Source organism: Crinia signifera, chromosome 11 (genome assembly GCF_055691185.1).
Source record: "Crinia signifera chromosome 11, ASM5569118v1, whole genome shotgun sequence".
In the NCBI taxonomy this organism is placed as follows: Eukaryota; Metazoa; Chordata; class Amphibia; order Anura; family Myobatrachidae; genus Crinia; species Crinia signifera.
The window spans coordinates 76,008,243-76,026,080 of NC_139227.1; the positions used below are offsets into that span (position 1 = coordinate 76,008,243).

Here is a 17,838-nt window from a genome sequence, read left to right on the forward strand (position 1 = left end):
TTTTTTTGTATAAAGTATTTTTTTTTCCTGCACACTACATACACACTACAACCTACATACCCCCCGGGTTGAAATAAAGTTTGTACCCCCCCCTACACTATACACGTGTTGAAACATTTCACTACCTGTAACACAAAAATAAAAATGGCATCCCAAATGTCCTCCCAAATGTCCTCCCAGTCATCCAGGAGAATGTATTCAGCGGAGGAGGCATATGCCCTGCTTGCTTCTGACTCTGACACAGCCAGTGATGCAAGCGGGGAATTTGAAGGATTCGCCTTAAGCTCCTCTTCCTCCTCTGGTGATGAGGGACCCCCTCAAAGACGCCCCCGTAGATCAGCTGAGACCCCCCCCCAATAATTGATCTCGTATGGACCCCACCACCAGACAATTTTGAGCCCCAGGTTCCTGAGTTTTTGGCCATGCCAGGAATCCAATTTGATTCCACAGGTCTCAGAGAAATTGACTTTTTCAAATTATTTTTCTCTGATGATTTTATAAATTTAATGGTGGACCAAACTAATTTATATGCCCAGCAGTTTATTGCTCAAAACCCCACGTCATCATTTGCTAGGTGGACCCCTGTAGATGCAGTAGAGATGATGACGTTTTGGGGTCTGGTGTTTCATATGGGCATAGTAAAAAAGCCAGAAATTAGGCAATATTGGAGTACAGATGTTCTGTACAGTACTCCATTTTACCGTATGGCCATGCCCCGGACTCGATTTGAGACAATTCTTAAATTTATACATTACACCGATAATGCACAGTGCCCACCCAGAGATGATCCCACCTTTGACCGGCTATTCAAAGTCAGGCCGGTCATTGATCATTTCAGTGCCAAATTTGAAGAGGTGTACATCCCAGAAAAATTTATTTGTATCGACGAGTCCCTTATACATTTTAAAGGAAGGGTTAAATTCCGCCAGTACCTTCCCAGTAAGAGGGCAAGGTATGGCATAAAAATGTATAAACTGTGTGAAAGCACCTCAGGGTACACCCACAGGTTTAGGGTTTATGAAGGGAAGGATTCAAGAATTCAACCGCCAGAATGCCCCCCCTCCCTCGTAGGTGTTAGTGGGAAAATTGTCTGGGATTTAGTGCACCCCTTCCTGGATAAAGGTTATCACCTCTATGTGGATAACTTTTACACCAGCATCCCCCTGTTTAAGGCCCTTGGTTCAAGAGGTACAGCAGCTTGCGGTACTGTGCGCAAGAACCAAAGAGGCCTCCCAAAAACGCACATTGCCCAAGTAATGAGAAGGGGTGAAAGCAGGGGAATATGCACCGAAAATATGTTGTTGGTCAAATATAAGGACAAGAGGGATGTCCTTATACTGACAACAATTCACGGAGACAGTACCACCTCCGTCCCTGTACGAGGTACCAGTACCCACACCTCAAAACCTAATTGTATCCTGGATTACAATAGGTACATGGGCGGAGTGGATCTTTCAGATCAGGTACTGAAGCCGTACAGTGCCCTGCGAAAAACAAAAATCTGGTACAAGAAGGTGGCCGTGTATATCATCCAGATGGCACTGTATAACGCTTACGTGCTATTCCGTTCTACCGGCCAGAGGGGGACATTTATGCACTTTCAAGAGGAAGTCATAAAGGGCCTAATATTTGGGAACCAGCAGGCAGAGGGCCCCAGTACTTCTAGTACTGGCCCCCGTATTGTACCAGGGCAGCATTTTCCTGATGAAATCCCCTCCACTGGAAAAAAGGGCAGGACACAAAAAAGGTGCAAAGTTTGCTATAAAAAGGGAATAAGAAAGCAAACTATTTTCCAGTGTGACACTTGCCCCGACAAACCCGGCCTATGTATAAAGGAGTGTTTTAAAATATACCACACATCTATGGAATATTAGGTTCATAATTTCACCGTGCTTCGGGGGTCTTGCTAATGCCACATAGCACCCACCATTCATTCCACCAGAATCTGAGCCGCAAAATCCAAAAATCACTCCTTCCCTTCTGAGTCCTGCCATGCACCCAACTGGTATTTTTTGGTCACATGTGAGGCATTGCCGTACTCGGGAGAAATTGGGGCACATATTTTGGGGTGCTTTGTCTCCTTCATTCCTTGTGAAAATGAAAAATTTTGAGCCAGAACTGCATTTTTGTGTAAAAAAATGTAATTTTTCATGTTCACTGCCCACTTGTATCAAAATTGGTGAAACCCCTGGGGGTTTGAAATGTACACTATACCCCTAGATGAATTCCCTGAGGGGTGTAGTTTGCAAAATGGGGTCACTTGTGGGGGGGTTCCACTGTATTGGTGCTTTGGGGGTCTTGCTAATGCGACATAGCACCCACCATCATTCCACCAGAATTTGTGCTGCAAAATCCAAATATCACTCCTTCCCTTCTGAGTCCTGCCACTTTTTGGTCACACATGAGGCATTGCCGTACTCGGGAGAAATTGGGGCACAGATTTTGGGGTGCTTTGTCTCCTTCATTCCTTCTGAAAATGAAAAATTTTGAGCCAGAACTGCATTTTTGTGTAAAAAAATGTAATTTTTCATTTTCACTGCCCACTTGTATCAAAATTGGTGAAACCCCTGGGGGTTTTAAATGTACACTATACCCCTAGATGAATTCCCTGAGGGGTGTAGTTTGCAAAATGGGGTGACTTGTGGGGGGGTTCCACTGTATTGGTGCAACATAGCACCCACCATTCATTCCACCAGAATATGTGCTGCAAAATCCAAAAATCACTCCTTCCCTTCTGAGTCCTGCCATGCACCCAACTGGTATTTTTTGGTCACATGTGAGGCATTGCCGTACTCGGGAGAAATTGGGGCACAGATTTTGGGGTGCTTTTTCTCCTTCATACCTTCTGAAAATGCAAAATTTTGAGCCAGAACTGCATTTTTGTGTAAAAAATGTAATTTTTCTTTTTCACTGCCCACTTGTATCAAAATTGGTGAAACCCCTGGGGGTTTGAAATGTACACTATACCCCTAGATGAATTCCCTGAGGGGTGTAGTTTGCAAAATGGGGTGACTTGTGGGGGGGTTCCACTGTATTGGTGCTTGGGGGGTCTTGCTAATGCGACATAGCACCCACCAAAATTCCACCAGAATCTGAGCTGCAAAATCCAAAAATCACTCCTTCCCTTTTGAGTCCTGCCATGCACCCAACTGGTATTTTTTGGTCACATGTGAGGCATTGCCGTACTCGGGAGAAATTGGGGCACAGATTTTGGGGTGCTTTTTCTCCTTCATACCTTCTGAAAATGAAAAATTTTGAGCCAGAACTGCATTTTTGTGTAAAAAATGTAATTTTTCATGTTCACTGCCCACTTGTATCAAAATTGGTGAAACCCCTGGGGGTTTTAAATGTACACTATACCCCTAGATGAATTCCCTGAGGGGTGTAGTTTGCAAAATGGGGTGACTTGTGGGGGGGTTCCACTGTATTGGTGCAACATAGCACCCACCATTCATTCCACCAGAATATGTGCTGCAAAATCCAAAAATCACTCCTTCCCTTCTGAGTCCTGCCATGCACCCAACTGGTATTTTTTGGTCACATGTGAGGCATTGCCGTACTCGGGAGAAATTGGGGCACAGATTTTGGGGTGCTTTTTCTCCTTCATACCTTCTGAAAATGCAAAATTTTGAGCCAGAACTGCATTTTTGTGTAAAAAATGTAATTTTTCTTTTTCACTGCCCACTTGTATCAAAATTGGTGAAACCCCTGGGGGTTTGAAATGTACACTATACCCCTAGATGAATTCCCTGAGGGGTGTAGTTTGCAAAATGGGGTGACTTGTGGGGGGGTTCCACTGTATTGGTGCTTGGGGGGTCTTGCTAATGCGACATAGCACCCACCAAAATTCCACCAGAATCTGAGCTGCAAAATCCAAAAATCACTCCTTCCCTTCTGAGTCCTGCCATGCACCCAACTGGTATTTTTTGGTCACATGTGAGGCATTGCCGTACTCGGGAGAAATTGGGGCACAGATTTTGGGGTGCTTTTTCTCCTTCATACCTTCTGAAAATGAAAAATTTTGAGCCAGAACTGCATTTTTGTGTAAAAAATGTAATTTTTCATGTTCACTGCCCACTTGTATCAAAATTGGTGAAACCCCTGGGGGTTTGAAATGTACACTATACCCCTAGATGAATTCCCTGAGGGGTGTAGTTTTCAAAATGGGGTGACTTGTGGGGGGGTTCCACTGTATTGGTGCTTGGGGGGTCTTGCTAATGCGACATAGCACCCACCAAAATTCCACCAGAATCTGAGCCGCAAAATCCAAAAATCACTCCTTCCCTTCTGAGTCCTGCCATGCACCCAACTGGTATTTTTTGGTCACATGTGAGGCATTGCCGTACTCGGGAGAAATTGGGGCACAGATTTTGGGGTGCTTTGTCTCCTTCATACCTTCTGAAAATGACAAATTTGGAGCCAGAACTGCATTTTTGTGTAAAAAAAATAATTTTTCATTTTCACTGCCCAGTTGTACCACAATTGGTGAAACCCCTGGGGGTTTGAAATGTACACTATACCCCTAGATGAATTCCCTGAGGGGTGTAGTTTGCAAAATGGGGTCACTTGTGGGGGGGTTCCTAACTTTTAGCATCTTATGGTGCCTTGAAACCTACATGGTGCCTAAAAAATAATCTCATAAAAAGGAGGCTCCAAAATCAAGTAGGTGCTCCTTCTATTATGAAGCCTGTGGTTTGGTCACCGTGCACACTAGGGCCACATATAGGATATTTATGAAAACAAAAGAATTGGGGGAATCAATTTTTAGTCACATTTCTCTAGTAAAATGTACTGTGTTCCTTATAAAAATGTATTAAAATTGCAAATCTGCAAAAAAAAAGAAATTTTGAAATTTCACCTACACTTTGTTTTAATTCCTGTGAAACACCTAAAGGGTTAACAAACTTCCAAAATGCTGTTTTGAATACTGTGAGGGGTGCAGTTTTTGAAATGGCATCATTTATGGGGGTGTCTCACATACAAGTCCCTCAAAGTTACATCAGAACTGAACTGGTCCCTAAAAAAATCAGTGTTTGAAATTTTCTTGAAAATTTGAGAATTTGCTATTCATATTGTAAGCCTCCTAGTGTCCCAAAAAATTAAAAGGAAGTTGAAATAATGATGTCAACATAAAGTAGACATATGGCCTATGTTAGTTATTCACTATTTTGAGTGGTAAGATTATTTGTCTCACAAGCAGAAAATTTAACATTTTGCAAATCGCTAAATTTTCCATTTTTTCACGATATTTTGGTATTTTTCACAAAAAAACACAGACTGTATCGACCCAAATTTACCACTAATTTGAAGTACAATGTGTCACGAAAAAACAATCTCAAAATCACTGGGATAAGTAAAAGCAAAAAAAAGTTATCCCCACTTAAGTGAGACATGTCAGATTTGAAAAAAAGGGCTCTGTCAGGAACGCAAAAACTGGCTCTGTCAGGAAGGGGTTAAAGGGTGTTTGCTACCTCTATTTAATTTGAAATCGGGTCAGTTGAAGAGACAATTTCTGTATTACCGTTATATACCGCTGTAATACAGAACCATAAAAGGTGAACATACAGAACCATAAAAGGTGAACATCTGCACCAGCCAGCATGAAGCTGGCTGGTGCAGATGTTCACACATTATATGATTGGTTTATATTGTATGTTATATATTGTTGGGTGTCAGTTTTATTGTGCAAGCAGTTTTCACTCTCATAAAGGCTCTGATAGGTCTTCTGCTTAACCACTTTTGGGTAGATTGGTGAGCTGATTTTCTTCCCCGTTGTCTATCTTTTTTTTTTTTGTAATTAAGATCTAAAAGCACAAATAGTTTATGCATTGTTCATTAGTGTTTTAGTAGCTAAGAAGGGGTAGAAATACTGAAGCATTATGGGATAGTCTCACTGGTGGATTTCTAAGGGACATTACAGTAAACCTAGTAGTCAGATCCTGCCAGGCAAGGGGTGAAAAAAGGCAGTGGTCACAGAAGAGTGTGCTTTACTCGGATTTTAGTATCCCAGCAAACGATCCTCTGACATCCACACACATATATATATATATATATATATATATATATATATATATATATATATATATATATATATATATATATATATCCATCCAGTTCTGGCATCCCAGTAACATAACCAGTCTCATTAGTGTATTAGTTTGTCTATTCAGAGAGGATAGAGATAACAATTTGCACAAGTCTCCTTCTCCAACAGGGACCAGCCCTTATCGCAAAGCCATGTGTAGAGTGTAGACAGCTGGTGACTTGTGCTTCTTGGAATGACAGCTTGAGGGTGAGGTGCTGGGAACTGGAAACCTTTGCTAGTATCTTACCCTCTATATTTTATACACCAGAAATGCTCTGAGTGCTGTGATTATTTTTGTTTTCTTTTAAGTAAGATACAGGCCAAGGGGTGAGATTTAATAGGATGAGAGTTTCAGAAAGTGAGAGATTTGGTGAGAAATCTCCAGGTTTTTAAAGTGGCAATCATTTACACTGTTTGATTTTGCAGTGTAAATGATTGCCGCTTTTAAAAAAAATGGAGATTTCTCACCAAATCTCTCACTTTCTGAATCTCTCATCCCATTAAATCTCACCCAAGACCTCAGATCAATTACATTGCAATACTAACCACTGCTCTACTGTGCTGTCCCAATAGGAGATGCGGACCAATGTATCGACCTAACTTTTTATAGAATGCACTTGATAAATGCTACCTCAGAGCTGATCGGTTGCTATGGGCAACTTCATTATTGGGCCACTTTGCTGTATCAAGCTACGAGAATCATTCCAATCAATAAATTGGAAACCAAGTAATACAGATGAATATTGATGGCTAGTTTGTAATATCTCATTCCAGCCCATGTTGCTAGGCAAACAGCCCTGACAGCAACACAGGACCCATGACAACATGGTTACTAACGAGGGAGGTGCACTATAGACCTTTAGGATATGTATGATGTTAATGTGGTCATGGGAAAAGTATTTCATCTATGTATTCCAGCCTCCGTGCCCCTAAGCGTACCAGACCCAACAAGGCTGATTATAAACAAGGAAGGCCATTCTTACTTACAATACATCTCATGTTCTATCAGCGTATACGGAACGGTTATGTAATGAGATTTTATATTTACTGTAACAAGAGATAATACACAGAATTCTAGAAACCCAAATATACGGGGAGCTAATGTATTCCTTGACTTTTTAATGACAGGAGGAAGTGAGTGTTACCCCCTCCTATTCCTGCAGGTATGAATGTGTGTTACCTGGAAATGGAAGACTCCTGCATAATTGTCCTGGAAGCTCTGGCCATGCGGAACCACACGATGGAGAATTGTGTCATTTAGTGTGAGAGAAGCAATGGCAGCGAGGAGCCAACAGTCACCTGAGAATGAGAAAATGGTGAAAATTACACTTAATAAGATTCACAGATTCAGTGATTTTCTTTAAGTCACACAGCCCATGTGTCCCAATTGTGATAATAAAGAATCATAGTAGAGTAATAAAAATGTGTTTAAAAAATAAAAAAATCATAGTAGCCATTTTAAAAGCACACCAAAGTGTATTGAAAATGTATTGTGGGTTCCTTGGTTGCGATTAGAATGTGCCTATTCAGATACATGTTGATAGACTGTCTTAGGGATGTTATGGGAGCATTACAGATGATTGCTGAACAAATGCTCATCAGCCCAGATTATGTGTACACACTGGAGTGACGTGGAATGGAATGATCATGTTCCGTACTTCCTTGTTTGACGTGCAGCACATCAATGCAAGCAGCAGTCTCTAGTGACCACGGAATCCCCTGCACACACTGTGCGCGGTCGGGGATATGTTGTTACGAAACACAATATTGCTCCGCCATTGGTCCATTGTATGCTCTAAATCGCTTACACTGTAGGGCATACTCAGATGGAAAATCTGCACCTATCATGGAGCTGGTGTAATGGGCCCCATACATCAGCAATCACAATTAATGGATTTCCAGATCCAGGGATTTTTTGGCCAGATAAATGGATTTTACAATCTATCTGACTTTGCCCACACATTACAGTTTTATTTCAGTGATCGGCAGATTTTTTCCATCTAAAGATTGCATCTTCATATCTGGAAATTGCCCAATCGATTGCTGTTCATAATGTAAATAGATGAAGAAGACAAATTGGGAATGCCCACACATATAAAAAAGATCTGCAGATAATACCAGATTATTAAGCATGTTTAAAAACCTGATTAAGCAATCGATTGGCGATTTTGATTGGGATTGCCAAAAGGGGGAGCCCACACATCTAAAATTTATTGTGGCAATCATCTCCATATCTGAAAATTGTCACAATTAATTGCTGATGTATGGTGCCCTTAAGTTTGGTAGTGAGACCAGTGGTGGCGCATACAGACACACCAATCTGTATTATAGCGTCTAAAGATGCCCAAAGCCCATTCTGACACACAATAGTACTTTTACTAGCAATAGTATATGGTTACAGATTCTATGGGAAAGGTGCGAAAGCAGCCGCAGCAGAATGTGACCAAATAGAATGTGCAGACAGTGTAAGTTGCAGTAGTCACAGAAAGCGAGTGACGTGAGAAAATATGATTGATAGCCCACAAGTGCACAACAAGGCGGCGGCTATAGGAGAAACAGAGCAGTGCGGTTGTGATCATACTGAAAATGAAGGGGAAGTTGTAGGGGAAAACCTGTGTATGGGCCTTAAGACCTCTGTCAGAAAATAGTAATTAATAATCTAAATAGAATGGTGAAAGGTTTCAAAAGCAGAGGTTTCGAAAGTGTTAGAAATGTAGTGGTCAGACACTGAAAACCAGACATGTGGAAATCACTGCGACACAGCTTGTACAATACATAGGAATTGCTTTCCAGACGGTGTACTAGTTTATACATGTCCCTTGCATGGCATAAATAATAGCCACTACTTAAAAAGTATATTTAAAATTTACATGGCGACCTTTTGCTTGTGTCTGCCTTTTGTCAAGTGCATGTCGAACTTTTTCATGGGTCAATCATATGTTACCATTCAGAATTTAAAAAGGAAAAGTGTATAAAGCCAGGTTTACTTCTTGCAGTCAACCAAAGTCATTTATGTTAAAGATACAAACCAAGTTTTACAGGGGATGAGTCTTTCTCAAACAACTGAGAGGTTGTAGAATATTGTGGCAAGTCAGATCAGTGAAGATGTCCATACACTAGGGCAGTGATGGCTAACCTTGACACTCCAGCTGTTGGTGAACTATACATCCCAGGTCATCTGTCAATGCATTTGTCGAAATGGATCAAACAACCCCTATTGTCTAAGTGGGAGGTGGATATTGGGCAGCTTGGGGAGGAAGAGTGGGAGGAGGCGTTGGCACTCCCCAGACATGCTACGGTCTCTGCGAGATTTCAGCAGGTGCAACTATTCATACTGCACAGGACATATCTGACCCCAGCAAAACTGGTGACCTTTGGAGGACGTGCCACCCCAGACTGTCCTAAATGCCACTCCCTGCAAGGGTGCTTTTGGCATCTACTGTGGGATTGTCCCTTGGTCTCCTCTTTCTGGGCTGGGGTTCAGGCGACTGTGGTTTCCACTGGGATCTCTGATCAGGCACTGACCCCCAAGCTATGTGTACTGGGCTGTAGGGAAAATGCCCCTCTTACCAATACAGAATGTCAGTATGTAATAAATCTCTGTTCTCTTGCGAAGGTGGTGATAGCTAGGCACTGGATGGCTGGTCTGGGACCTACATTGGCGGAGTGGAAGGCCCTGGTAAACACAACTGTACAGAGTGAAAAATATGTATATATGTCCCGAGGTACTATGGCTAAGTTTGAAAAAATTTGGAACAGATGGTTGGAATCCCCACACTCTTCATTTCATTCATAATATCACTGGGTCTGCATTCTAGTAACCACTTTGGGGATTGGTAGTTGAAATAGAGATGTGTCTGAATTAGGTCACTACTATCTCGCGCCGACCGGTTCCTACCTATCTATTCGTTAGGACATGTTGTTTCAATGTGATACTCTCTTGGTATGTGGATTATATCCCCTCATCGATGTTTGCATGATACCCTCTTTTTCTTATATACTTTCTTTTCCTTTTCTCTTTCTTCAAATGTTAAAAATTGATATATTGGTATAAATATTTCAAATGTACAGAACTCAGACATTAAGAGTTTAACGTTGTCTTTAATTATACAAGTGCATAACACCATACATATAATACAATCGTATGCAGATTATATTCATGCTTGAAATGGATATGCATAATTATTTTTGTATGTGTTTGATCAATGCGTTACAATGATCTGTACAGTTTCTATTTTACTGGCTAATAAAGAAACTTTATTTAAAAAAAACAACCCCTATTCAATGCAGCCAAATCTGAATGTTGGATTTGGCTACTGCTGCTCACCCGGCCTGGCTACGAGACCGGGTGAGTGACGGGAGGAGGCGGTGGGACAACTGGGCGCCGGTGAGCTGTTGCTGCTCATCCGGCTCTGCATCGGGACTAGTGAGCGATGGGAGGAGGCGGGACAATGGACGAAGGCGCAGGGTGAGCTGTTGCTGCTCACTGGGCCAGGCGCCGGGTAAGCGACAGAAGGAGATGGCGCCATCCTCCCTGCCTCATCTCCACAATAGGACTTTTTATTTTAAAGTCGGGTTGAGATGGTCAGAAACGGGTCAAAACCTGACGAATTTGGCCGCATTTCAGACAAAAGCATTCGGAATGGCGGCTATTCCGTTGGAAAACAAAATAAAAAAATTGAATAGTTTACAGTGAAGAAGAAATATGACAATGGGCGGTATAGGGGTTTAAACCATAATGCAGAGTGGCACAAGTTTGAGTCAAACTATATGCCCATTCTCTAGAAACCAAGCCCTTACTGTATATTTATGATCCACATATAGAAGACATAAATGACACAGAACATGAGAGCACGAAGGTCGGCATCAGCACACAGCAGTCACAGAGAGTAAAGTATATTACAGTGCTATAAATCTTTCTGTACCAAGTGATAATGAAGCGTAACACAACATTCTGCATAATGGGTGCACTACTGTAAATGCACAACACACAGGAATACAGACACGCCTTAGCTAAAGAGCAGTGACTCAGAGAAGAGAAATGTGACAGGAGGAGGGAGGGACGCCTGAGGGAATCCCTGTGTCACACACCCAAATATAAAACTACACACTGCATAGCCAGCCTACAACACCCACACACAGCACGCCCTGGAACGCCCCCTGTGCTCAATTGCACAAACAATGGATAGAATACAATAGAGAACTGAGGTACACCAAACTGGTATGTGTACAACAGTGACCTGTACTACAGATACATATAGGAACATTTTGTAGTACACCAGCAGATATAGGAGCACACCTGATGCTACCTTAATGTAAGAACACTTAAGATAAAGGATTCTACTTGCATAAAACACAGCATCTCCCTGTTACAAGACTGGAGCATAACATGCACAAATGCCAGAAATTCTGTCAAAATAGCACTCCAGGAGGCATCCAATCCTATGGAAAGATCCCTTTGTTTCCGCAAGTAATGTGAAATGGTCTCTTTTCCTACCAATCACTGTGTAACCCTTGTTTTCATGGATGTGTTACTGCCTATCAAGTATTACACGTGCTGTAGGTTAGCGGGATGTAGTTAGCCTCCCAATGTTCACACAACCAGTGTACAGAAAACCAGCACCAGAATCCCAACAGTCAGAATCCTGAAATTAAGTTTGCCGGGAGGGATGGGGAATGCATGTAGGTAAGGATAGGGTGAGGGAGAGGGGTAGCATTAGCTTACATTTCAAAAAGTGTTGGGATTATATCCATTGGATGCAGCCATCAGTATTCTACATCCTGACTGTTGGGATCGGATAAGGTGTATGGGGGCTTAAAGGCCCCATACATTATGTGATTTGGGTTTAATTTCACTAGATTCTGGCTGATATCTGCAGGGCAGGGAAGCGCCGGGCAGGAGATGCACTCTACCTTCTCTGCACCCCCCTGCTGCAGTGGCGGGTGGGAGATTAGAAAACTCCCTTACAAATTAATGGATGGCCAATGATTGGTAGAGAGACCTCACTCTCTGCCAATCAGTGGCCGCCCATTCATTCGAATTTTTTTTTTTTTAACTTTTGTTTTCTTTAAACATCTATTCTATTTTGACTAGAAAATCGGAGCGCTCTGGCTACCATTAACGGCTAACTGTGGGAGCATATTCCTAGCGATTTATCGCCCAGTACACACAGAAACCACAGGCGATATGGTCGCTAAGCGACCATTTAGCCAGCGATATTGGCTAAAATCGTCCCGTGTGTACATAATGGTAATCACTGAAAAGGTTTTTTTACTTGCACTTTGCTTTCATTGCCTTGTCAAATACATTAATATTGCTGAAAACTGATCATAACTCTAGTGGCTATGCCAGACTTGCAGAATTGTCTTTGCTACTGGCCCTTGCTATAATACTGGATATTTACACCTGCACTATAAAATGTTTTTTGTTTTTTTTTTATGTTACATGTATAGCTATTTTTACATTTGCAGATGCTAATCTGTATTGGAAAAGGGATTTTAAAAGAAGTCTTAGTCACCTGGACATGGATTACAAAAATAGCCGGTTCCAAGTTTCAGTGAGTTATCACATACGCCATCATTGTTAATGTGCCCATACACTAGGGCGATATGGACAATTTTTATAAGATTACAGCAATAAATCACTTCAAGAGTGTCCAAATCTAATGTGTTTGACATCAGGTCTGATGCGATGCGCGGCCCCGTGCACAGTGCATCGGAGCTACTGGGTCGCACGTAGGATGTGTCGCATCGCAGCCAAGGCAGGCAGGCTTGGCTGGGATAGCATATGAAGCATCACATGCAAAAAGGAGCACATACAGTGTATCGCATGCGATCCTGTCACCAGTGAACCTGCAGGGCTGTTTAAGGGGGATTCAGAGCAACTCCTCCCCTGGGAGAAGTGTATGGCTACCTTTGCTTACAGATTCTGGAGCTGGCTGGGACACTGCTACCAGCTGCGAATGGCCAATCCAAAAATTATTAGGCTGGCATTGGGATCTCCACAGCCTACATAGAGGGATCACAAGATCCCTCTTCAAAAGGGCTTCTGCACTTAATGCAATGGACTAACATGCATGCAAGACCCAAAAGGCTAAGTTTCTGGGATCTTGTTAGCTACAACCCTCAAGGTAAAATGTAGGTGTAGCTGTTTGCAAGGGCTGGCAACCAGAAAGCATGTTGCTTTCAAGCAACACTCAATTCTGCCCTCATATATCCGGCTACAGCAGTTTCCTTTTATTTCAAGGGCAAATTGCTTCATGAAAAATATCCCTTTTACACCAAAGGCCCGCGTCCTGCCCAGGTCACAGAACACAGATTTCAAGCAGGATTATCGTAGCATGAAAACCCATTTACAGTGCAGGCTGGACCTCATCTGCAAGTGCCTATGAGCTAACTCTCCATCGACTTGTACATTTACACTGCCCCATTACAGGGGTACTTCCCAGTCCAACCCTGTTCCTTATTCCAGATCACTGGGTTAATTTTAGAAGCAAATTTACCCCGAGCTGAGACCCAACAATAACTCCGGTCACTGCGACAGTGTAGAGGGGGGTAGGGGTACAAATATCTTAAAGGTGCCCATACATGGTGAGATAGGTATTGTGCGTTTTGTACTAGAACTGAACATGATGCAATGAGATGCAATGCAATCTAGTACAAGTATTCTCAAACTTTTTGTGCTGTGTGATGTGATGTGATGTGTGCCGATGCACAAAATTAATATAGCACAAGCACTGCACTTACACTGTACTTCCCCAATAAGCAGCCTATCGCAGAAATAATAAGCTTTCAATTAAATTGTGTGACAAATGGAAGCTTATATTTTTCTTATTCAAAATAAAAAATAATAATAATTATAATAATAATAATAAAAAAAATGAAACATTAAGCCAAGTATATCAAATTATAATTTAACTTTGAGACTTCTATATATATATTAAAAAAATGTTTATGTTATGAGAATGCTCTACAGATTACTGAATGCAAGATTTTCAAGTACAATTCCGAGGCATCTATAATCATGGAATATTATAAGATACATAGCATTATTCTTTCTTTTGTACTATACACACACAAAACCAAAACTTGTGATTTTTTTTCCCGCTTACCAAGAGCCCCCTGGCAAATGTCTGTTCTTGTGGCACCATCTACAATAAATTGGGGACTGGAGACAATTTGCTGTAAAGACAAAAAGGAGAGAAAAAAATGAGAGAACCATAATAATAGTAAGTGGATACCATACAGTATATATTGCTTTATTATTCGTTATAACTAACAATCAGTGAAAAATAAATATTGTATCTTAATACTTTTTTATAAGATATACTCCACCGATATCAAGTGCATTATATTTATAATTGGCACATAAATGATATATATTTTTATAAAGTAGCATATACACTTTATCTCCACATTACATCATGTACTGCTGCCTGGCCAATGAGGATCCTTAGTCATTGGGCAGAATGGATGGTGAGGTGTAATGGTTAGCATTACTGCCACACAGCACTGAGGTCATGGGTTCGATTCCTACTGTTCCTAACTGTGTGGAGTTTGTAAATTCTCCCAGTGCTTGCATGGGTTTCCTCCAGGGACTCCGGTTTACTCCCACAATACAAAAATATACTAGTAGGTTAATTGGCTCCCAAAAAATGAACCCTAGAATAAAAGTATGTGTGTATGTGTGATAGGGAATACAGATTGTAAGCTCCACTGGGGCAGGGACAGATGTTCAAATATTGTGCGATATATAAATAATGCGATATATAAATAACTGGTAATAAATAAACAACATAAACAGGGTTAAAATGTAATCTAGGTATCCGGTGACAAAGCGCTGTATGCACAAAACATGGGCCACTATGTAGGCCAGTACAGGGGCAGCTATAAGAGATGGGGCACTAGGTAGGCCAGTGCAGGGGCAGCTATAAGAGATAGGCCACTAGGTAGGCCAGTGCAGGGGCAGCTATAAGAGATGGGCCACTAGGTAGGCCAGTGCAGGGGCAGCTATAAGAGATGGGCCACTAGGTAGGCCAGTGCAGGGGCAGCTATAAGAGATGGGCCACTAGGTAGGCCAGTGCAGGGGCAGCTATAAGAGATGGGCCACTAGGTAGGCCAGTGCAGGGGCAGCTATAAGAGATGGGCCACTAGGTAGGCCAGTGCAGGGGCAGCTATAAGAGATGGGCCACTATGTAGGCCAGTACAGGGGCAGCTATAAGAGATGGGCCACTAGGTAGGCCAGTACAGGGGCAGCTATAAGAGATGGGGCACTAGGTAGGCCAGTGCAGGGGCAGCTATAAGAGATGGGCCACTAGGTAGGCCAGTGCAGGGGCAGCTATAAGAGATGGGCCACTAGGTAGGCCAGTGCAGGGGCAGCTATAAGAGATGGGCCACTAGGTAGGCCAGTGCAGGGGCAGCTATAAGAGATGGGCCACTAGGTAGGCCAGTGCAGGGGCAGCTATAAGAGATGGGCCACTAGGTAGGCCAGTGCAGGGGCAGCTATAAGAGATGGGCCACTATGTAGGCCAGTACAGGGGCAGCTATAAGAGATGGGCCACTAGGTAGGCCAGTACAGGGGCAGCTATAAGAGATGGGGCACTAGGTAGGCCAGTGCAGGGGCAGCTATAAGAGATGGGCCACTAGGTAGGCCAGTGCAGGGGCAGCTATAAGAGATGGGCCACTAGGTAGGCCAGTGCAGGGGCAGCTATAAGAGATGGGCCACTAGGTAGGCCAGTGCAGGGGCAGCTATAAGAGATGGGCCACTAGGTAGGCCGGTACTGGGGCAGCTATAAAAGAGATGGGCCACTAGGTAGGCCAGTGCAAGGGCAGCTGTAAGAGATGGGCCACTAGGTAGGCCAGTGCAAGGGCAGCTGTAAGAGATGGGCCACTAGGTAGGCCAGTGCAAGGGCAGCTGTAAGAGATGGGCCACTAGGTAGGCCAGTGCAGGGGCAGCTATAAGAGATGGGCCACTAGGTAGGCCAGTGCAGGGGCAGCTATAAGAGATGGGCCACTAGGTAGGCCAGTGCAGGGGCAGCTATAAGAGATAGGCCACTAGGTAGGCCAGTGCAGGGGCAGCTATAAGAGATGGGCCACTAGGTAGGCCAGTGCAGGGGCAGCTATAAGAGATGGGCCACTAGGTAGGCCAGTGCAGGGGCAGCTATAAGAGATGGGCCACTAGGTAGGCCAGTGCAGGGGCAGCTATAAGAGATGGGCCACTAGGTAGGCCAGTGCAGGGGCAGCTATAAGAGATGGGCCACTAGGTAGGCCAGTGCAGGGGCAGCTATAAGAGATGGGCCACTATGTAGGCCAGTACAGGGGCAGCTATAAGAGATGGGCCACTAGGTAGGCCAGTACAGGGGCAGCTATAAGAGATGGGGCACTAGGTAGGCCAGTGCAGGGGCAGCTATAAGAGATGGGCCACTAGGTAGGCCAGTGCAGGGGCAGCTATAAGAGATGGGCCACTAGGTAGGCCAGTGCAGGGGCAGCTATAAGAGATGGGCCACTAGGTAGGCCAGTGCAGGGGCAGCTATAAGAGATGGGCCACTAGGTAGGCCAGTGCAGGGGCAGCTATAAGAGATGGGCCACTAGGTAGGCCAGTGCAGGGGCAGCTATAAGAGATGGGCCACTATGTAGGCCAGTACAGGGGCAGCTATAAGAGATGGGCCACTAGGTAGGCCAGTACAGGGGCAGCTATAAGAGATGGGGCACTAGGTAGGCCAGTGCAGGGGCAGCTATAAGAGATGGGCCACTAGGTAGGCCAGTGCAGGGGCAGCTATAAGAGATGGGCCACTAGGTAGGCCAGTGCAGGGGCAGCTATAAGAGATGGGCCACTAGGTAGGCCAGTGCAGGGGCAGCTATAAGAGATGGGCCACTAGGTAGGCCGGTACTGGGGCAGCTATAAAAGAGATGGGCCACTAGGTAGGCCAGTGCAAGGGCAGCTGTAAGAGATGGGCCACTAGGTAGGCCAGTGCAAGGGCAGCTGTAAGAGATGGGCCACTAGGTAGGCCAGTGCAAGGGCAGCTGTAAGAGATGGGCCACTAGGTAGGCCAGTGCAGGGGCAGCTATAAGAGATGGGCCACTAGGTAGGCCAGTGCAGGGGCAGCTATAAGAGATGGGCCACTAGGTAGGCCAGTGCAGGGGCAGCTATAAGAGATGGGCCACTAGGTAGGCCAGTGCAGGGGCAGCTATAAGAGAAGGGCCACTAGGTAGGCCAGTACAGGGGCAGCTATAAGAGATGGGCCACTAGGTAGGCCAGTGCAAGGGCAGCTATAAGAGATGGGCCACTAGGTAGGCCAGTGCAGGGGCAGCTATAAGAGATGGGCCACTAGGTAGGCCAGTGCAGGGACAGCTATAAGAGATGGGCCACTAGGTAGGCCAGTGCAGGGGCAGCTATAAGAGATGGGCCACTAGGTAGGCCAGTACAGGGGCAGCTATAAGAGATGGGCCACTAGGTAGGCCAGTACAGGGGCAGCTATAAGAGATGGGCCACTAGGTAGGCCAGTACAGGGGCAGCTATAAGAGATGGGCCACTAGGTAGGCCAGTACAGGGGCAGCTATAAGAGATGGGCCACTAGGTAGGCCAGTGCAGGGGCAGCTATAAGAGATGGGCCACTAGGTAGGCCAGTGCAGGGGCAGCTATAAGAGATGGGCCACTAGGTAGGCCAGTGCAGGGGCAGCTATAAGAGATGGGCCACTAGGTAGGCCAGTGCAGGGGCAGCTATAAGAGATGGGCCACTAGGTAGGCCAGTGCA

At 44.1% G+C, this 17,838-nt stretch overlaps 1 protein-coding gene across 2 annotated transcripts in view; it reads right to left on the reverse strand.

Moving 5' to 3' along the window:
• CAPN1 (calpain 1) overlaps positions 1–17,838 on the reverse strand; it is a 59,323-nt gene that overhangs the window by 28,361 nt on the left and 13,124 nt on the right. For both annotated transcript variants that reach the window (XM_083165034.1, XM_083165035.1), the window contains exons 3-4: positions 14,197–14,266; positions 7,266–7,384 (exon numbers count right to left, since the gene is read on the reverse strand). In XM_083165034.1, the coding sequence (XP_083021160.1) occupies positions 7,266–7,384; positions 14,197–14,266 (189 nt within the window). The remainder of the gene's footprint in view (positions 1–7,265; positions 7,385–14,196; positions 14,267–17,838) is intronic.